This window comes from Bufo bufo, chromosome 1 (assembly GCF_905171765.1).
Source record: "Bufo bufo chromosome 1, aBufBuf1.1, whole genome shotgun sequence".
NCBI classification, from domain to species: Eukaryota; Metazoa; Chordata; class Amphibia; order Anura; family Bufonidae; genus Bufo; species Bufo bufo.
In genome coordinates, this window is record NC_053389.1 from 600,273,633 (window position 1) to 600,296,159 (window position 22,527).

General features: G+C 44.5%; 1 protein-coding gene across 2 annotated transcripts in view; it reads right to left on the minus strand.

Annotated features, from left to right (window-relative positions):
• SND1 (staphylococcal nuclease and tudor domain containing 1) overlaps nucleotides 1-22,527 on the minus strand; it is a 627,617-nt gene that overhangs the window by 529,432 nt on the left and 75,658 nt on the right. For both annotated transcript variants that reach the window (XM_040413516.1, XM_040413515.1), the window contains exon 10: nucleotides 8,836-8,949. In XM_040413516.1, the coding sequence (XP_040269450.1) occupies nucleotides 8,836-8,949 (114 nt within the window). The remainder of the gene's footprint in view (nucleotides 1-8,835; nucleotides 8,950-22,527) is intronic.

Consider the following 22,527-nt stretch of genomic DNA (forward strand, 5'->3'; position numbering starts at 1 on the left):
CCGCAAAAAATGAGACCCTACTTAAGATAATCGCCCAAAAACTGAAAAAACTATGGCTCTTAGACTATAGAGACACTAAAACATTTTTTTTGTTTTAAAAATGAAATCAGTGTAAAACTTACATAAATAAAAATAAATTGTATACATATTAGGTATCGCCGCGTCCGTGACAACCTGCTCTATAAAATTACCACATGATCTAGCCTGTCAGATGAATGTTGTAAATAACAAAAAAAAAAAAAAACGGTGCCAAAAAAGCTATTTCTTGTTAACTTGCCTCACAAAAAGTGTAATATAGAGCAACCAAAAATCATATGTACCCTAAACTAGTACCAACAAAACTGCCACCCTATCCCGTAGTTTCTAAAATGGGGTCACTTTTTTGGAGTTTCTACTCTAGGGGTGCATCAGGGGGGCTTCAAATGGGACATGGTGTCAAAAAAAACAGTCCAGCAAAACCTGCCTTCCAAAAACCGTATGGCATTCCTTTCCTTCTGCGCCCTGCCGTGTGCCCGTACAGCTGTTTACGACCACATATGGGGTGTTTCTGTAAACTACAGAATCAGGGCCATAAATAATGAGTTTTGTTTGGCTGTTAACCCTTGCTTTGTAACTGGAAAAAATATATAAAAAAATGGAAAATCTGCCAAAAAAGTGAAATTTAGAAATTGTATCTCTATTTTCCATAAAATTTTGTGCAACACCTAAAGGGTTAACAAAGTTTGTAAAATCAGTTTTGAATACCTTGAGGGGTGTAGTTTCTTAGATGGGGTCACTTTTATGGAGTTTATAATCTAGGGGTGCATCAGGGGGGCTTCAAAAAAACAGTCTAGCAAAATCAGCCCTCCAAAAACCAAACGGCGCACCTTTCCCTCTACGCCCCGCTGTGTGCCCGTACAGTAGTTTACGGCCACATATGGGGTGTTTCTGTAGACGGCAGAGTCAGGGCAATAAAGATACAATCTTGTTTGGCTGTTAACCCTTGCTTTGTTAGTGGAAAAAATGGGTTAAAATGAAAAATTAGACAAAAAAATGAAATTCTCAAATTTCCTCCCCATTTGCCAATAACTCTTGTGCAACACCTAAAGGGTTAACAACGTATGCAAAATCAGTTTTGAATACCTTGAGGGGTGTAGTTTCTTAGATGGGGTCATTTTTGGGTGGTTTCTATTATGTAAGCCTCGCAAAGTGACTTGAGACCTGAACTGGTCCCTAAAAATTGAGTTTTTGTAAATTTCTGAAAAATTTCAAGATTTGCTTCTAAACTTCTAAGCCTTATAACATCCCCAAAAAATAAAATATCATTCCCAAAACAATTCAAACATGAAGTAGACATATGGGGAATGTAAAGTCATCACAATTTTTGGGGGTATTACTATGTATTACAGAAGTAGAGAAACTGAAACTTTGAAATTTGCAAATTTTTTCCAAATTTTTGTTAAATTAGGTATTTTTTGGTGCAAAAAAATTATTTTTTTGACTTCATTTTACCAGTGTCATGAAGTACAATATGTGACGAAAAAACAATCTCAGAACGGCCTGGATAAGTAAAAGCGTTTTAAAGTTATCAGCACTTAAAGGGACTCTGGTCAGATTTGCAAAAAATGGCCTGGTCCTAAGGTGTAAAAAGGCTGTGTCCTTAAGGGGTTAAATCCTCTTTTTGCTTGTATTCGAACAGCTTTTTCTCTGCACTTTGTCCTGTGAATCATTTTATTTCATGTTTAAAGCATGGATTGTACTATTCTAAAGAGTGCCTGTTACCGGTTTGAACTTTAAAGGATAACCGTCACATTTGGACCCCAATTTCAATTTTTATATATGTAGTTACTACTACCATGATATTCCAGAATCACTAACTATTAGACTTGCTTACCCCACATTTCAGAAGATTCAGCTCTTAGCAACCAGTCTGCATAAAACTGCAATTTCACTATTCTGTTAAGATGGCTGCCACTGGCCACAGCCCTGAGGCTAATCCTGCCTGCCCTTACTACCCACAATTCATTGAGCTCTTCGTGCACTAGCTGCTGCACCTCAACAAATGGTTGCTCTCAGAACTTAAACACGCCCTCCTCCTATCACATACACTTTAGGAAGTGGCTGGATTGTGGAGCGTTAATTCATGTGTCTTATTTATGTGTAGTTATCTTTTGCCTTTCTAGCCCCCAGTGCGCCCTCCCAGGTATTAAATTCATTGGTGGGCAGTGCTGTCCTGGTACAAGCACTGGATTCTCTTCACTATTTACCTGCTGTCTATTGCTCCCATTCACTTTAATGGAAAGGAGTAGAAGGAGAAGAACTACTCCTTCCCATCGAAGTGAATAGGAGGGAGGAGCTGCAATTACACCTGCTCACATCTATGATGTCAAGCAGGTAAACAGAAGAGAACTGATCGAAGGGAGTCGGAGCCCCACCAATCAATATAGGAAACCAGCCAACCCCTTAAGAAAAGGGGTCTACCATGTTTACCGGCTGTTACATGGATAATGGGACAACAACGTCTTTCTAAATCTAGCCAGCCCCCCTAGTCAAAAATTGTAATTTTATAAAATCAGCAAAATAACAATCCACACTAGACATTCAGTATCTTAATCTGGCTTCGGATTCTTGTAAAAATGGATTCATTGAGCTACAGGGGAAACTGTACCCCAAAAATGAATCATGCATTTGCCGTTCGGATGGACACTTCAGACAGCTGCGCTTTGATAGCTGTCAGATTTTAAGAGAGGTATTTTGCTGCTGCCGCAGTTCAACCGTTAGGAAATGACAAGAGAAACACATTCAAGGTCAGCTTTAATCACTTAAAATGTTAATGGCAGTTCTCCATAAATATTTAGTCCTTCAGGGCTTCCTCAACATTTAACAACTGTAATATGTGTGGAATCAAAGCTGGCAGATTTCACATTGTTATTGGGAGCAGCAGATCGTTTTTTTACATGAGACTCTACGTTGTGTGTAGCAATTTCATGCAGCAAGCCAGTCCGAAGAATAATTGGCTTGACAAACTCATTCCCAGTCACTTTATTTCAATTGACTACTTGACCTATTCACATTGGAAGCAGGTGTTTAACAGGTGTTTAAATCACAAGGATTCAGTCCATGATTTAATCTAGTACTACTATACTATAGTACTATTCATCAGCATAAGGGGTTAAAAAGGACTCTTAGATACACCATAAATCCATTGATTCAGGGGCCAACTCGTGGAGGCACACCTCTACATGGGCCCCTCAGCCTGCTGTATCCAGGCTGCAATTAAATAAGGAGGTGGCCAGGATTATGTAAAACAGCAAAGCTCACTGTACTACCGTATAAGATGCTGTAGTCTCATTCTTAGGCCTCGTGCACACCACAGATACCGGCTGTGTGCATTCCGCATTTTGCAGAACAGGTCGAGTTCTCAATCGACCAGTCCTATCCTGGTCCACGATTCTTTTTTTTTTCCAGGAAGGTAAAACTGAGGTAGGGATGCGGACAGCACACAGATCTTTTGCGGACCCACTGAAGTGAATGTGGCGCCAAACCACAGTCATGTGCATAAGGCCTTAAAACATGTGCATATGAAATTGAGTGTAAGCTCACACGGATAAAACCTGTGCGCAAAAAATAGTGGCAAATTATTTGGCTGATCTGCCTCTAAACAGTGCATTTTTAGGCTACTTTCACACTAGCGTTTTGGCTTTCCGTTTCAGAGATCCGTTCAGGGCTCACAAAAGCGGTCCAAAACGGATCAGTTTTGACCTAATGTATTCTGAATGGAAAAAGATCCGCTCAGAATGCATCAGTTTGCCTCCGATCAGTCACCATTCCGCTCTGGAGGCGGACACCATAACACTGCCTGCAGCGTTTTTCTGTCCGAGATGTGGTGCGGAGCCAAAAGTCCTAGCACGCAATGTAAGTCAATGCGGACAGATCCGTTTTCTCTGACAATAGAAAACAGATCCGTCTCCCATTGACTTTTAATGGAGTTCATGACGGATCTGTCTTGGCTATGTTACAGATAATACAGACAGATCCATTCATGACAGATGCATGCGGTTGTTTTATTGTAATGGATCAGTTTTTGCAGATCCATGACGGATCCGCCCAAAATGCGAGTGTGAAAGTAGCCTTAAGCAGACATCAAAAACACACAATAAAACCGCTAGCTATTTTAGCTGTAAAAAACAGGCATTAAATCAAACCCCCAGACGTGGCTGACGCACAGGAGTGGAAAGACTCACCTGGTCCCTACCGCTGGATTTGGTCTGTGGGACTTCTGAACCAGCACTCCCACTCACCACTGCAGGTTCAGGAGTTACACAAACCAAATCCAGCAGCGGTGACCCAAAGAGTATCGTCACCACCTCAGGTCAGCCACATTGGGGAGTCTGATTTAGTGCCGAATAACTCCTTCAAAGTAGCAACATGCCACTTCTGAAGCAGATTTGAAATACCAGCAGTGTAACATCACCATGTGCATGTAGTGGAGTTTTTCCCCCATTGAAGCCATTTGGAAACTGACATTTTGATGGATTACGCTGCAGAAGAGGGACGTTTTCCACTGTGGATTTCAGTCCAGTGAAGTACCTTAAAACTATACTAAGGGCTCTTTCACACTTGCGTTCTTGTCTTCCGGCATAGAGTTCCGTTGTCGGGGCTCTATGCCGGAAGAATCCTGATCAGGATTATCCCCATGCATTCTGAATGGAGAGAAATCCGTTCAGGATGCATCAGGATGCCTTCAGTTCCGTAACGGAACGTTTTTTGGCCGGAGAAAATACCGCAGCATGCTGCGCTTTTTGCTCCGGCCAAAAATCCTGAACACTTGCCGCAAGGCCGGATCCGGAATTAATGCCCATTGAAAGGCATTAATCCGGATCCGGCCTTAAGCTAAACATCGTTTCGGCGCATAACCGGATCCGACGTTTAGCTTTTTCTGAATGGTTACTATGGCTTCCGGGACGCTAAAGTCCTGGTTGCCATGGTAAAGTGTAGTGGGGAGCGGGGGAGCAGTATACTTACCGTCCGTGCGGCTCCCGGGGCATGGGGCGCTCTGACGTCATTTTGGAGCGCCCCGGGAGCCGCACGGACTGTAAGTATACTGCTCCCCCGCTCCCCACTACTACTATGGCAGCCAGGACTTTAATAGCGTCCTGGGTGCCATAGTAACACTGAACGCATTTTGAAGACGGATCCGTCTTCAAATGCTTTCAGTTCACTTGCGTTGTTACGGATCAGGCGGGCACCGCCGGCAAATGGAGTGCACGAAGGATCCGGACAACGCAAGTGTGAAAGAGCCCTAAGTCCTGGTGTAAGGCTACTTTCACACTTGCGCTTGATCGGATCCGTTCTGAACGGATCCGATCATATTAATGCAGACGGAGGCTCCGTTCAGTACGGATCCGTCTGCATTAATAACTTAGAAAAATTTCTAAGTGCGAAAGTAGCCTGAGCGGATCCGTTCAGACTTTCAATGTAAAGTCAATGGGGGACGGATCCGCTTGAAGATTGAGCCATATGGTGTCATCTTCAAGCGGATCCGTTCCCATTGACTTACATTGTAAGTCTGGACGGATCCGCACGCCTCCGCACGGCCAGGCGGACAGCTGAACGCTGCTTGCGGAGGCGAGCGGAGCGGAGGCTGAACGCCGCCAGACTGATGCAGTCTGAGCGGATCCGCATCCATTCAGACTGCATCAGGGCTGGACGGAAGCGTTCTGCTCCGCTCGTGAGCCCCTTCAAACGGAGCTCACGAGCGGACAGCAGAACGCTAGTGTGAAAGTAGCCTTAGTCCTACTGGAAAGAGTTATATATTGCTTTGATCTGTGGCATGTTGTGGCAGACAATCATTATTAGATTTGGGTTGCTGGATGAACGAGCAATCTGCGGCAGTATTACACTGCAAGATGACCAATAATAAGCGCTCATGCGAACGCTCATTAGCCATTATCTGCTGAAAAATTGGCAGGTGTAATACAGGCTTGACATGGACGTGTGAGTAAGCGTGTATTTGAACGCTACCGGATGCCCCCAACATGTATGTTAAGGAGCTTGCTTAAATGACTGATTTCATCAGAAGCTGCACTGTATTCTATAGCATGTTAGCAGAGCAGCTTTATTTTTACCTATAAAGCATGCATGTTTCGTTACTGGGCTTAAGAAAGCGAGTGATAATACAGCATGAGAGATTGAAGGTCTCAAAGGGTTTTAAATTTGCATCAGTATGAGTGGGGAAAAGCCAAAAGAACAGAGCACAGATTTGCAGCGTTACAACAGTTCAGCGTGGAATAGGTAAAACGAAGTATATTCAACCAAAGCCAATTATAATTATAGCTGGGTATGCAGCAAGGAGCCAAACGGCAGTCCAGAGCTATTAAACAGCAATTAGTATTGCAATGTTACTGGATGCACTTGGAAAACATACAAGGAGTGTGAAAGGTCTGCACCAGCTACCTGCTCGTGCCACCGGCCATCCGGGTCTACAATAGGTAGATGTACACAAGGTCAACCATTTAGGAAAATTGTTTTATATGCATCCTTTAAAAAAAAAAAAAAAAAAAAAGTAGTGAAGCCGATTCAGTGACCAGCGACTGTTCTATAGAATGGAGCCTTCATTGTATTCCTCATCTATCCTCACGCTTTGGTTTAAAGACTACATATTGGCTACAACATGCCCATCTAGGACCATTACAACTTATTGCAGCGAACAATCTGAATCTAGCATATACTAAGACATAACAGCTGTGTGTTTCAGCCAAGCAAACATGCAGTGTTAGGTAAAATGTCAGTACAGGACGCTTGGAAAATGAGTAATTCATAAGTCCTATTTTTACACAGGCGGGCTCATGCTGTACAGAATCTGGATGTGAAGCTTTTGCAAAATAAAAACCATCAGAACAAAAAGTGCATTGGAAGGAGGGGTAGGCCGTATAGCAGGCACACTTAAAGGGTTTCTGTCACCCCGCAAAACTCATTTTTTTTTTTGGATAGTTAGATTCCTCATAGTGCGATATAGCAGAATATAATGCTCTTACTTTCATGCGGCCGATTCTTTATAAAACGAACTTTTATAATATGTAAATGAGGGCTCTATCAGCAAGTAGGGCGTCTACTTGCTGGTAGCTGCTGCAGAAATCCGCCCCCTCGCCGTGTTGATTGACAGGGCCAGCCGGGATCTCCTCCTCCGGCCGACCCTGTCAGTAATTCAAAAATCGCGCGCCTCGTGTCATTCGGCGCAGGCGCTCTGAGATGAGGAGGCTCGTATCCTCAGCACTCCCTCAGTGCGCCTGCGCCGATGACATCACCGAAAGAGAAGACGTCATTGGCGCAGGCGCACTGAGGGAGTGCTGAGGATACGAGCCTCCTCATCTCAGAGCGCCTGCGCCGAATGACACGAGGCGCGCGATTTTTGAATTACTGACAGGGTCGGCCGGAGGAGGAGATCCCGGCTGGCCCTGTCAATCAACACGGCGAGGGGGCGGATTTCTGCAGCAGCTACCAGCAAGTAGACGCCCTACTTGCTGATAGAGCCCTCATTTACATATTATAAAAGTTCGTTTTATAAAGAATCGGCCGCATGAAAGTAAGTAAGAGCATTATATTCTGCTATATCGCACTATGAGGAATCTAACTATCCAAAAAAAAAAAAAAAAAAATGAGTTTTGCGGGGTGACAGAAACCCTTTAATAGTCACGGGAAGGAGTTGGCAAAAATGACATTGAGCCAACCTGATCAAAAGGGACAGGGCACAATTTGGCACCCATCTGAAAACTATTAGATTTAGATGAACCTTTCACGTTGCTTCCTCTGGCACAGGAGCAGACACCACAACCGACACCACCAGATCCCCAGTGTATACAGAGCTATTTTTCCAGCAGTACTGAATGGGGATCTGGCAGCACTGAACTCTGTAATGCCGACAGTTAGTGGGATTCTCAGAGGCAGTCTGAGAAGTCGCGCCTCGAACACAGCTTTTCAGACAGTTAGCCATAACTGCCCTGCAACTTTCTCAAGGGTCCAAGCCGTCATAGCTAATTATCAAAGCCCTGCGATGTCACAGAAGTGCCGAATAGAAGGCAAAGGAAGCCCACTCCATCCACCTATCCTCAAGGATACTGAGATCGGTATGGCCACAACATCTGAGGGATTAAATGACTGGGATCGGCATCATCACTAAGGCTACTTTCACACTTGTGGCAGTGTGATCTGGAAAGCAGTTCCGTCGCCGGAACTGCCTGCCCGATCCGGCAATCTGCATGCAAACAGAAAGCATTTGTAGACGGATCCGGATGCGGATCAGTCTTACAAATGCATTGCAAGAACGGATCCGTCTCTCTGTTTGTCATCTGGAGAAATGGATCCGTTATATAAGGACGGATCCGGCACGAAAACATTCCTATGGCAAAAAGAAATTGCCGGATTCAGCATTCAGGCAAGTGTTCAGTTTTTTGGGCCGGAGATGAAACTGCAGCATGGTGCAGTATTATCTCCGTCCTGAACAGTCAAAAAGACTGAACTGAAGACATCCTGAACTGATTGCTCTCCATTCAGAAGGCATGGGGATAAAACTGATCAGTTCTTTTCCAGTATAGAGCCCCTAGGACGGAACTCTATGCCGGAAAAGAAAAACGCTAGTGTTCAAGTACCCCAATGCCAGTCATTGCGGCTGAGTGTCTGCTTTATTACACAGCCGCCGCCGGCATTGTATGGTGCGGGCTCAGTATATGTGAACGCTCCACAGTATGTACATTGCACCACAACTAACTATGTCGTGGTGTGTTAAAAGTTATAAAGTCAACGGTATGAATAACAAAGTCAGCCATGGCACACATTTCTACCAGTCACTGTTATTACCTGAGATCCTTCGCCTTCAAGTCTGGGAGGCCTGATGCTGGAAAGATGAATGGTTTTGAACTCTCCAGAATTCAGCTTCACCACCATAGCATCTGCATTTAACACTTGAACAACCTGTAAGGAAATAGTCAGGTTATTGAACGTCCATTTAGCCATTTAGATTTGGGTTTTTTTTGAGCTTTTTTGCTTTTCTGTTCCTACAGCTTAAAAGCTATTAACAATCCTTCCATTTAAGAACAAATTAAAGCTATTCAAGATTTTGCATATTTGAACCATTAAATCATCTGTCATCATCCATTAAACTGAAACAGTCAATAATATAACCCCTTCACAACATCTGCCGCACATGTAAAGTGGATGATGGTTTAGGAGCTCAAGGGTGCCACTGCTATTTTGCACAGCAGACATCCACCAGTGTTGGTGATCATAGAGCATTCATTCTGTCCATCACATTATACACTGCTCATTTCCTGGGGTTTACGACCACCCTGCATTCCTGCAGCGTTGGCCGTGCTTACACACAACATGAAAAAGTGCCGGCCTTTCTGGTAGCTGGGATTGAGGGATTGGGCATAGGCCAGCAATGTTTACTATACTGTGCAAGCACGGCCACCGCTGTTGGATTGCAGGGTCATTGTAACCCCTGGAAACGAGCAGTGTATAATGTGATAGAAAAATGAATGAAAAAGGCAATATGGACAATTACGATATATTAGTAAGTGCCTTGCATTAACTTTCTCTACATGATAAATGCCATTTGCGGAAGTGAGAAAACCCATTTTAATTGAACATCAATCTGATCTTTTGAAATCTTTCTAATATACTTTATTTTTACCGTTCTTCTGCCTGCTCCGCTCAGCTAAGAGAACTGCATGTCAGCGCTCTCAGCTTAGCGAAGCAGGCAGAAGCAGGAGCCCGCTCAGCTAACCCTGGCACAGTAGATGGGTACAGGGTACCCATGTGCTATGCCAGCAGTTAGTAATAGTCCAGGGAGCACGGGCAGGAGCAGCAATATACGCTCCTGTGCTGCTGCCCCATTCATAAAATGAAAACTCCGTACTACGCTGACAGCTCAGCGGTGTAGGAAGAACTGAGTGTGCTTTAGGGATGAAAAAGTACGGTAAAGATAGAAAAATAAAGTATATTAGAAAAAGTTTTTTTAGGGGTTAGGGACAACAAAAATTTGTATAAAAGTTTAGTTGCTCTTTAAACTTAAATCAGTGAGACAAGAGTTACATAATGAGTAAACCTTCAGAGCAGCTCTAAAGGATAAAAAATGCTTTTTAGCCTAAACTAGAATGAACTGCAATAATGAATCAACTGGACGCAAGCATACAACACCCAAAGTCCCGGTCTGTCACACATCACAATTACCTTGTCAGATAGAACATGGAGGGGTGAGGCTCTGCTTTAAAAAGGAATGCCTCCGCTGCCGCAAGCTGCAGGCTAGCCAGGGAGAAACACTGCAGCTTTTACAGAAACTTTTTGCCTTCACTGCCGTGCTAACTGAACAAGGAACACAAAATGCACCTGGGACACACAGCATCCGTAATGCATATGTTCAACTCCCACCTGCATTATACCACTTGATCAAAAAAGTGTTGAGTTCACAACTGGTGCTGCAGCACATTTCACTAAACTTAAAAGGGTAACTTTTTTTTTTTGCTAGTTTATTAGAGCTAGGCATGTGTATACCCGAGTTAGTCTGCCAATGATTACCAAAAGATCTGTAATTACCTTATAACAGCTTTCATTAATGTCCTCTGTCCCTTTCCACTGCTCCCTTAAAAGACAATTTCTAGGGCTTGTCTGTCTTCCTTTTAGTATAAACAGAAGACAGAGGGGAGGTCTTCCACACTGCTTGCCTGCATTAGGCTTCAGAGTGTGTATGGGAAGTGAGGGAAAGCAGTTTTGGTCTCAGAACTGGCAGGAGCCATCTTGAGAAGGTCCTTATGCTGTAAATGTTTAAAACAGCTGTAACTAAGGGGAAAAACTCAAGGAAAAACAGTGGTGTGTGAAGAAACTAAAGATTGCTTTAGGCATAATGCTGCTGCAGCAGTAACATATGCTAAAATAGATTTTTTTTTTTTTTTTTTATGAAAACATAAGTTACCCTATAACTGTGTAAAAAAACAAAAAAACAACTCTAAGGCCTCATGCAAACCGCGGATCCACAAAAAAACGGAAGCCGCCCGTGTTGCCTTCCACAATTTTCGGAACGGAAGCCGGCAACATAAATGCTTATTCTTGTCCGCAAAGCGCGGACAAGAATAGGACATGTTATATTTTTTTAGCGGGGCCGCGGAATGGAGCCTAGGATGTGGACAGCACACGGAGTGCTGTCCGCATCTTTTGAAGGCTCGGATGCACACCCAAACAACTGTTGTGTGCATGAGGCCTAAGGCTAGTCACATATGCATTTTCAGTTCAGGTTTTGAGACCTGATAGAGCATCTCAAAACGGGAGGAAAATGCTACAGTTCGATTTAATACAACTGGCTTCATCCGTTACTTTCAGATGCAGATGTATTACATCTAAAATGAATAAACCTGATCTGGCACTAACACCATGTCAATGGGCACTGGATCCGTTTTTTGGACAGGTTTGTTTAGTTTGTTCGCAAACCAGACACAAAAGAGCAGTTTGCAGTGGTTATGTGTCCGGTTAAAGAATGCAACAATCCGGAACGGAACGCATTCCATTCCGGTTTCTTAAGTTTTGTCCCCATTGACAACGAATAGGGACAAAACTGAAAGCGTTTTTCACCTGTTTTGAGATCTTCTGTCGGATCTCAAAACCTGAAAAGGAAAAAACACAAAATGTGAAAGTAGCCTAATAAAAGAAGTATTAGGATAAATAAAATAAAAAACCTGTGCTTACAAAAGCAGCATTCATTTTAGCCATTCAAATGAGCATTTGTAGCTTGATTTTACCAAAGTGTATTACACCCATTCACCACATTAAAAGACCAGATGCCTAAAACACAGCAGACTTCATGGACTAAAGTACCTGCACTCCATACATTACTCAGCTAAGTGCTGAATTTTGCCTTCATTAAAAGCTTGTCAGTAAAGGGCAAACATTCGCTTATCAAGTGAGAAATGGAGCGCACGGCACAGCCAGTGTGAGGCCTGATTAATGAGGGTTCACAAGGTAATGTGGTGACCAGATCAACTCTTATTAGAGAAGCCAAACTACTTAACTACTTCAGCTTCTATTACTGCAGGGTATTGGGGGGGGGGGGGGAATAGATAGATAGATATACATACACTGCTCAAAAAAACACTTAAACACCACAATGTAACTCCAAGTCAATCACACTTCTGTGAAATCAAACTGTCCACTTAGGAAGCAACACTGAGTGACAATCAATTTCACATGCTGTTGTGCAAATGGGATAGACAACAGGTGGAAATTATAGGCAATTAGCAAGACACCCCCAATAAAGGCGTGGTTCTGCAGGTGGTGACCACAGACCACTTCTCAGTTCCTATGCTTCCTGGCTGATGTTTTGGTCACTTTTGAATGCTGGCGGTGCTTTCACTCTAGTGGTAGCATGAGACGGAGTCTACAACCCACACAAGTGGCTCAGGTAGTGCAGCTTATCCAGGATGGCACATCAATGCGAGCTGTGGCAAGAAGGTTTGCTGTGTCTGTCGGCGTAGTGTCCAGAGCATGGAGGCGCTACCAGCTGACAGGCCAGTACATCAGGAGACGTGGAGGAGGCCGTAGGAGGGCAACAACCCAGAAGCAGGACCGCTACCTCCGCCTTTGTGCAAAGAGGAACAGGAAGAGCACTGCCAGAGCCCTGCAAAATGACCTCCAGCAGGCCAAAAAAGTGCATCTGTCTGCTCAAACAGTCAGAAACAGACTCCATGAGGGTGATATGAGGGCCCGACGTCCACAGGTGGGGGTTGTGCTTACAGCCCAACACCGTGCAGGACGTTTGGCATTTGCCAGAGAACACAAAGATTGGCAAATTCGCCACTGGCGCCCTGTGCAGTTCACAGATGAAAGCAGGTTCACACTGAGCACATGTGACAGACGTGACAGAGTCTGGAGACGCCGTGGAGAACGTTCTGCTGCCTGCAACATCCTCCAGCATGACCGGTTTGGCATTGGGTCAGTAATGGTGTGGGGTGGCATTTCTTTCTAGGGCCGCACAGCCCTCCATGTGCTCGCCAGAGGTAGCCTGACTGCCATTAGGTACCGAGATGAGATCCTCAGACCCCTTGTGAGACCATATGCTGGTGCGGTTGGCCCTGGGTTCCTCCTAATGCAAGACAATGCTAGACCTCATGTGGCTGGAGTGTGTGAGCAGTTCCTGCAAGACGAAAGCATTGATGCTATGGACTGGCCCGCCCGTTCCCCAGACCCGAATCCAATTGAGTTCATCTGGGACATCATGTCTCGCTCTACCCACCAACGTCACGTTGCACCACAGACTGTCCAGGAGTTGGCAGATGCTTTAGTCCAGGTCTGGGAGGAGAACCCTCAGGATACCGTCCGCCACCTCATCAGGAGCATACACAGGCGTTGTAGGGAGGTCATACAGGCACGTGGAGGCCACACACACACACACACCTTTACAATTTATACTCATTTCCCAGCTTCTGCTTGACAATTAATATTAGTCTATTCACAATAGAGCATTATCAAAAGCTCAGGAACCACCTACACAAACACGTGAGAAAACTGCACTCGACTCTTCTCTGCTGGAGGCAGTGTATCCCCCATATACTCCTTTACCAATTAAAGCCAGATACGGATAAAATAGCCTTTTGTCTTCAAATTATAGTTTGTTTTTTTGGTACATGATTATGGAGCAGCAGCCACATGGACTAGGTGACTAAGCATGGAGATGACTTTGTGGAGCAGATTTTACTAATCATATACATGGCGTAACCTTAAAGGGGTTCTGCAGTTTGTTTAAACTGATGATCTATCCTCTGGATAGATCAGAATCTGATCGGCGGGGGTCCAACACCCAGGACCTCTGCCGATCAGCTGTTTGAGAAGGCAGCGAGGCCGGCAGTAGCGCCGCGGCCTTCTCGCTGTTTACCGCAGGCCCAGTGACGCCATGACTAGTATCAATGGCCTGGGCAAAGCTCTAGTCACTTGAGTTCACAAATTCATCAGGTGCTCCTGGCATTTGTGTAGGCACACCAATTATGTCTAAACAGCGATCTTCCGCCCAGAAACAATGACTCTGCATAGGGACAAGTCATGACAATATCGATCCCTCGTCTTCATACTGTGAAGCAGATCGCTACATATAAATGCAGCGGTCTCAGTCACTGAACAAGCAGCCAACTGTTGGGAAGGAACACTTTCTTCCAGACAGACAATCTGCTGTTCCATTAGCCTGTATTTTGTCAGGCCGTCTATACCTGCCCCAGATTTAGAGGTCATCAAGGTTACAATATTGCTACAAAAAGTACATAGACCCAATATAAAGGTAGCCTATAATGATCCCCCTCAAAAAAAATGCTGACTCATCCATAACCGTTAGTTTAGCACAGGGGCTTAGGCTGGATGATACATGGGGTGCAAGCATAGGGGGACATTTATTAAGGCTGGCGCTTTCCACACAAGTCTCAAGTTCCTCCTTGCAGGCCTCCACACAATTTTGGCAATAGCCGTGCAACAGGCTAAACTTTACTTTCACTTGAGGCCATAGATTTAAGCTATTTTCCAAGCTACAAACCAGCGTGGAGAATAAATGCTTTTCCTGACATTTTTGGAGAATAGGCACAAGTTGGGTTAAGTCACAAATTTTACCACAAAAGGCACGCAACAAAATTTGAGACCCAGTTATGCCACAAAATTAGCAAAAATAGATTAATAGATATCACCCTAACTTTATACCCACTACTGATTGGCTTAGTTTTAGAGAATTTTATACCAGAATTGTGGTACAAAATTGGCACAGCTTTAGCCAAAGCCTCCTCTAGGCAAAAACATGCCTGCACTTAGTATCACAATGCAGGCACACCCACATTAGTAAATGTGGGCCACTGACTTCTATGGGAGAGTGTTCAAGGCACGCTGTATGAGGAGGTGAGCTGTGCCATTTATATAGAGTATAATTTTCATTGTAATCATCCCTTTGATAATGAGGAAAGAGTAAAAGCTTGGAAGAAAGACGAGACAGAGGGGATATGATAGAAACTTTTAAATACATAAAAGGGAATCAACAAGGTAAAAGAGGAGAGAATATTTAAAAGGAGTCTGTCAGCACATTTACCCCTTTTTAACAGTTCCCATAGCGCTGTAGCTGCAACACAGATTAAAACGGTACCTGTATATGCTTTTGTGGACTTGTAAAACTGCCAAAAACGAACTTTGATGCATATGTAAATGAGGGCTCGCAAGTGCCCAGGGGCGGCGTCCACCGCGTTGGTGCCCAGGCATCTCTGCCTCTTCGGCTCTTATCCCCGCCCAGCCTCTTCCTCTGCCCGCCCATCTGTTTTCTCTCCCCCTCAGCGAGATCCCGCACCTGCGCGCTGACTTCCCTGGCCGGGGCATGCACACTGCGATGCCCATTGCTGGTACGGCATCGCAGTAGTTTATGCGCATGCGCCAGCTAACGGATCATACACAGAGGTAAATTTACCTGTATGATCCGTTAGCCGGCGCATGCGCATGCCCCAGCCAAGGAAGTCAGCGCACAGGTGCGGGATCTCGCTGAGTGGGAGAGAAAACAGATGGGCGGGCAGAGGAAGAGGCTGGGCGGGGATAAGAGCCGAAGAGGCAGAGATGCCTGGGCACCAACGCGGTGGACGCCGCCCCTGGGCACTTGCGAGCCATCATTTACATATGCATCAAAGTTCGTTTTTGGCAGTTTTACAAGTCCACAAAAGCATATACAGGTACCGTTTTAATCATCTGTGTTGCAGCAAAAAGCGCTATGGGAACTGTTAAAAAGGGGTAAATGTGTTGACAGTCTCCCTTTAAAAGAAGAAAAACTGCTACAAGAGGACATAGTGTTAAATTAGAGGGGCAAAGGGTTAACAGTAATATCAGGAAGTATTACTTTACTGAGAGAGTAGTGGATGCATGGAATAGCCTTCCTGCAGAAGTGGTAGCTGAAAATACAGTGAAGGAGTTTAAAGGGATTCTGTCACCACATTTTACCCCCTATAGTAATACATAGCTACTTGTAGGACTCCCGTAGCGGTATTAAATGATGCCCTTATTAACTAAGTCTTGATGTATTTCTTTATAAAATAGATTTTAGTGATATGCTAATGACTTCGATAAGGTGCCCAAGGGGATATCCTTTCCTAACTTGGTGCCCAGCCGCACCCCTCGGTCCGGTGCCCAGCACCGCCTTCCTGAGTCCAGCGCCACTTCCAATATAATATATTCAAGAGCCGGCGCGCTGACGTAATCCCTGAGCCTGTTTGAAATCCTGCACGTGCACACTACACACTGTAGTCTGTGCCCGTGCGGACTACAGGCAATGGCATCGTCGTGCAAAGTGCGCACTTCACTCATTTAATACAGCTCAGGGAGACCTACAAGTAGCTATGTTTTACTGTAGGGGGTAAAATGTGGTGACAGAATCCCTTTAAGCATGCATGGGATAGGCATAATGCCATCCTTCATATAAGATACGGCCAGGGGCTATTCATAGTATTCAGTAAATTGGGCAGACTAGATGGGCCAAATGGTTCTTATCTGCCGACACATTCTTTGTTTCTATGTTTCTATGCTGATAAGGGATTGCCACAGTAAAGTGTCTGCCTATTAGGCTCAGTGGTCAGATTGAAAACTGATTGATCATACTCAGGCTGCCAATTAAAAATATCTATGTTATAGATTCTTCAATGCCAAAACCTACAAAAACCCAACTAGCTATAACCCTAGACTGATCACCTAATAAAAGGCAGTCTTTAATACACATGGGTTTAAATGAATAACCAGCGTGGCACTAAGCAACCAGGACACTTGGCATCTAGTTTACAGCATGTAATGTGGTGTATATAGCATATAGTTTTACAAGCTCATATCGGATTAAGCTGTGCACATTTACTATGCACGTGACCCAAAGGCTATCTTCTGAAACAGACATGCCCTGCTGCAGTTTATCTTCATTTGGAGGCGGAAAGATTTACCAACATGTAGGCCAATTATATACCTCCCTACTGGTTTACTTCATACAAGGAATTCATCAGCTTTGACAGGGCAAGTGGACCCAGACAAAACGTGACCACAGCTACAAGGCGTGGAAACCACCAAATTAAGAAAGCTACATCAGAAACCGTATACCTGGGATGCACAGCATAAAAGATTTAACTGTTTCTTTGCCAGTTACTTAATATGTAGCAACAGTTTCTCCCTGGAGGGCTTATGATTGTTAGAATAAAAATAAAAAGCAGAGAGAGGTTCTGCTGCCATCCGTCAGCCTCGTTACCGGACTGTCAGTCGAAACTTTCCATTCATTTTATTTTTATGGATTCCGACTAAAAAACTGTCCATATATGTATTTTTGCAGATTCTGATTTCAGTCATCTACCAGCAAGGTCTGTGGTGCCCTCAGACATTAACAGACATCAAATGAAACCCTGAATTGTATGGCTAGTTTTAGTATGATCCTATATCACAGGGATCAGCAACTTTCGGCACTCCAGGTGTGGTGAAACAACAACTCCCAGCATGCACACTTGCTTGGCTGTTCTCAGAACTCCCATAGAAGTGAACAGAGCATGCTGGGAGTTGGATTTTAACAGCAGCTAGTGTGAGGTCAGGCGGGGCTGACCAACCCTCATGCATGCAGGATCTTTCCAGTTTGAATTCTCGGATGACAATTGCTTTCCGGGTCCAGGGCTGAACCTGGGTATACGCTGTTCTTTATTTATAGACTGCATATTAGTGGAGCATATGAGGATTTCCTTGCTCTGATGCTCCCAGTTGTCACCCTGCATCGCATAGTACCCACCTCCATAACAGCGCTATAGACTGCCCATCTGAGCTGGTGACGTCACCGAGCTGGGCAGTAGTGATGCGAAGCCCAGTACATCACTGGCACAATACAGAGCCTTGCTCGATGCAGCCAACCAAGGGGGAGCATCGGGACCTGGAAACGCTCCACTAATATGTAGTCTATAAATAACCCGCTGAGACCCAGGCTCAGCCCTGAACCCAGAAAACCCCTTTAAGGTTTGTTCAGATAACTGATGTTAAACTCACAGACGGGAACACAGGTGCAGATGAGGTTTGTGTCCTATGTTTTCCTTGCAGATCCACTCACTTAAGTGAATGAACCTTGAGGGGGGGGGGGGGGGGGGGGGGATGATTATCTGAGCTAATGATACAAGCTATGATTTTTCTTCTATAGGTCCATGCACATGGGAAGTGACCCGTTGACTTTAATGGGTCAGTGTTCATTCCATGAGCTGTCTGTCCTGACCATCGACCACCTTAATGAGCTCTAGATGTGTTCATACATGTAGCCAACAGCTATTGCTCTCAGCCCCCCTCCCTCATACACATGCATGTGCTCTCAATAATTAGAGATTTGTTTGCCAGACACCTCTGCCACATATTTCTCTTAGGCCTCTTGCACACGAACGTCCACAATGCACGGGCACAGACCATGGGACAGCCACATGCGGATCGCAGCCACATGCGGCTCGCGATCCATCCGTTCTGCAAAAAGATAGAACTTGTCATATCTTTTTGAGGAACAGAAGCACGGAACGGAACCCCTCGAAAGCACTCCGTAGTAAAAGTACTCCCAAATGACTGGGTCCGCATCCGTGATGCGGAATGCACACGGCCGGTATCCAGTGTATTGCGGGCCGCAATATGGCCACAGGGGACACACGATCGTGTCCAAGAGGATTTAAAGGCAGCTCTGCAAGTGGAGACAATACATGACTTCTACACATGAGAAACAGGTTGCTTGGGGAGAATTCCTTTAAAAATTACAAGATCATACATGTTGAAATCCAGATATTGCAAATCCTCAGCATGTCTTCTGTTTAGGTTTACTTCTCAAAAAGGCGAAGTCTATGGCAAACTCCATAAGTAAGGCTGGTTTCACATAAGCATGTTTAGTCCAGGAAATGCACTTCATGCAACAGCTGCATAAGGGCTCAGACTGCCGTATGCGTTTTGCAGTCCGCAAAACACAGATACCTGCCCGTGTGCGTTGCGCAATTTGCAAGCCACACATGGCCATCACTCTAATAGAAAATGCCTATTCTTGTCCGCAATTGCGGACAATAAGACATGTTCTATATTTTTTGTGGGGCCGTGGAACAGAACGGATGCTGACAACACACTGTGTGCTGTCCGCATCTTTTGCAGCCCCATTGAAATTAAATGCGGAACAAAAAACATATGGCTGTCTGAATGAGCTTTTAGGCTCACACTTTAGTTATTTCCATCAGTTATCGTGAGCCAAAACCAGTAGGGAAGCCTTCACAGAGATCAGGTGTAATAGAAAGATCTGCACCTGTTCTGTGTTTTTGACCCAAACCTGGTTTTGGTGCGCAATAACGGATCAAAATAACTGAAATGTGAACTTGACCTTACCTGGAGGGACCACTGATTGACCTAAACTTACAGCACAAGTGATTCATTATGCTGCAAGTTCCTGCCAGGTAAAGACAAGCCCGTAGATCTGTGGTCAGACAGGACCTCACAGAATTAAATCTGAGGCCAAAGCCCACCACAAAACCACAGCAATCACAGTAAAGCAAACTGCTGTTTTAACAGTGTTTACCACAGTCAAAATCATTTTACGTAGCTATATATTCTATGGGCAGTTTTTGCCAACATAGAAGGGGGTGTGAGCACAAGTTAAAGCCCTTAGAAACAGGTATCAGTGAAAGATGGAGTGTATGTCTAATAAATATATATTTTAGGGCTGCAGCTAACTGATTTTTGTAATCAAGTATTCTAATAATAAAAATAAAAAAAGGGAATAAAAAATGTTCCTTTATAAAAAAATAAAAAAAATAAATCAGCCCCCATCATTCTTCAGCACCATCAGCTTCCCCTCCCAGTGCCATCAGGCTCTCTCCCCCCCCACCCCCAGTGTCACCATCTCTACCTCCTAGCCATCAGTCCCCAGCACCAGTGAAATACAATACTTACCTCTCCTGTAGGGGCGCTGCCAACACTCCAGCGGTCTTCACACGCTGCACTGTCCCCCCGACGTCACACAGGGTCAGGTCATAGTGCGCATGTATGTGCGCTACATCCAGACTATGTGCATACGTCAGGATACAGTGCAGCGCAGGCTGGCGGGAGACCATGGAACGAAAGTAATAGCAAGCGCTTCACTCACGCACTGTAGTCACATGGCACATACACACACTTTTTGAAGGTTTATGTTTGCAACATTCATGCAATAGATACCAGCTGATTCGGAGTGGTTCATTACAAGAAGTCTCTTCTGCTCTCAGACTGCTGCCTTGTTTATTACTGTGCATAGGAAGAATTCTGTCTATCTGCAGTGGGTAGGTATTAGCAGCTCACAGCTTAAAAAAAATAAAAATAAAACACACAGGTCCAAGATCACAGCGCCCACAACATGCTGCAGCTAATAAACTAGAACATTTTGGCAAACTACACCCCATTTCCATATCCATGTGTCAGTCACCAATTTGTTCTCTACAGTGCAGGCTCAACCCTGTGCATTCAAGATTATGCAGTGGTGCACGTGTACTTCAGTACTCCGCAATATACTGAATCAGTAAATGATGGCAGATTGTCCTGCCCAAAATTCTAAATTACACTACAGCAGGATGCATTTTGCTACACATTTGTTAATTACTTGCGGCACACAGGTTTTATATTCTAAAAGAACAATGTAAAAAAAAAAAAATTACATCTATTACGGGGGAAATACACATTTAGGCCTCCTGCACACGACCGTTGTGTGCATCCGCTCGTCATTTTTCAGTTTACCGGAGGTCCCATTAATTTCTATGGAGCTGTGAAAAAAAAAAACTGATAGTCCTCCGTTTTTTTCTCCGCGTCCGTGATCCCAGTCCTTCAAAAAAATATAACCGGTCCTATTCTTGTCCGTGGAGGATGGACCCATTCAAGTCAATGGGTCCGTCAAAAAAAACTGATGCACAACTGGTATGTCATCCGTGTCAGTTTTTTTTCTACAAGACCTTGGTGCAATAAAATTACAAAAAAAAAGGAAGACAAGGAAATACAACTGAAGCAAAATCGGACACAGACCACTGAAGCCAAATCACTGACATTGAAAAAACACTGTCGTGTGCATGAGACCTTAGGCCTTGTTGTGTTCAGTGTCCGTTGTTCCGTTTTCCATGATTTTCCTGCGGACCCATTGACTTTCAATGGGTCCGTTGAAAACTCGGACAATGCACCGTTTGTCATCCGCGTCAGTGATCCGTGTTTCAAATCAGTCAAAAAAATATGACCTGTTCTATTTTTTTCACGGACAACGCTTCGCGGACCCATTCAAGTCAATGGGTCCATGAAAAAAAACACGGAGGCACACAAGATTGTTATCCGCGTCCGCTTTTTCCTATCATTTGCAAGGCAAACTTGACTTTTCACTTTTCATGTCTGGTGATCCTCCAAGTATCAAGTATCACACGGAAACGGATCACGGAACAACGGAACAGCTTTTTGTGGACCGCAAAAAGATACTGTCGTGTGCATGAGGCCTTACTGCGAGAAAAAAACCTGACCAACATGGTTTACCACTGGTAATTAATGAAATACAAGGAACTATTTTTAGGAGGAGATGCTAGGTAAATGGCGATCATATTAAGGGAGTTAATAGACAAGCTTGCAAAGGAGATTGCACACAACATTACCTGCCTTATAATGGGCTTTGTAATGGTTTGATGATACAAGCAGCATCATTACTGAAAATCTGATAAAACAGTAACATGGAATTACTCCCAAAAAGGACTATAAAAGACAGCCCAAAGTAAAAAGCAACTGAGCAATGCTAGGGAGGGAATAAGAAGTCACTTGTCTTTTTTTAACAAGCGATTTAGCAAACCCCTTTTTTTTCAGGCTTGAATAAACTGAGAGGCAAGAACACAGACACAGAATGACTGGTTTCACACAAGAAATTGGAATTAATGACTATCGAGGAGTAAATCATAGCAAGTGTTACAGCAAGTCATACAAAAAAGGGATTTTTAAGATATTGTCTACCGCCCATTCAACGTGTACAGGAAATTCTGTGCAGTAGCTAGATTAAAGTCCTACCTAGAAAGTGTCTAGTGGCATCGAGCACTTCTTTGCAGACTGCTGGATTCAGAATGGCAATGCTGCGATGTCTGCTTCTTGAATTGAATAGGGCCCATCAATACACATTGCTCAAGAAAGGAAATTCAATTGATAAGTAGGTTTAGACTTACACTATCTTAACTTTTATTAGTTGCAGGTAGGGGTGGGCGGTAAAGGCGATATAGGCGATATAAATTTGGGCCACGATATGGATTTTCGCCATATCGCCTATATCACCGGACCGCGATATGATTGCGCTCTCTGCGCGCACCATTTACTCCTGAGCCGGCCGGCCGGCACAGTGGAGGGAGAAGGAGGGAGTCCCTCCCTCCCCACTGTGCGCGGCTGCCGCTGAACACCAATGAGGAGAGGACAGAGTAGGAGGAGGAGGGGAGGGACTGTGGCCGGCCATATCCCACAGGGTCCCCCTCCTCCCCCCCTAGTTCATTGATG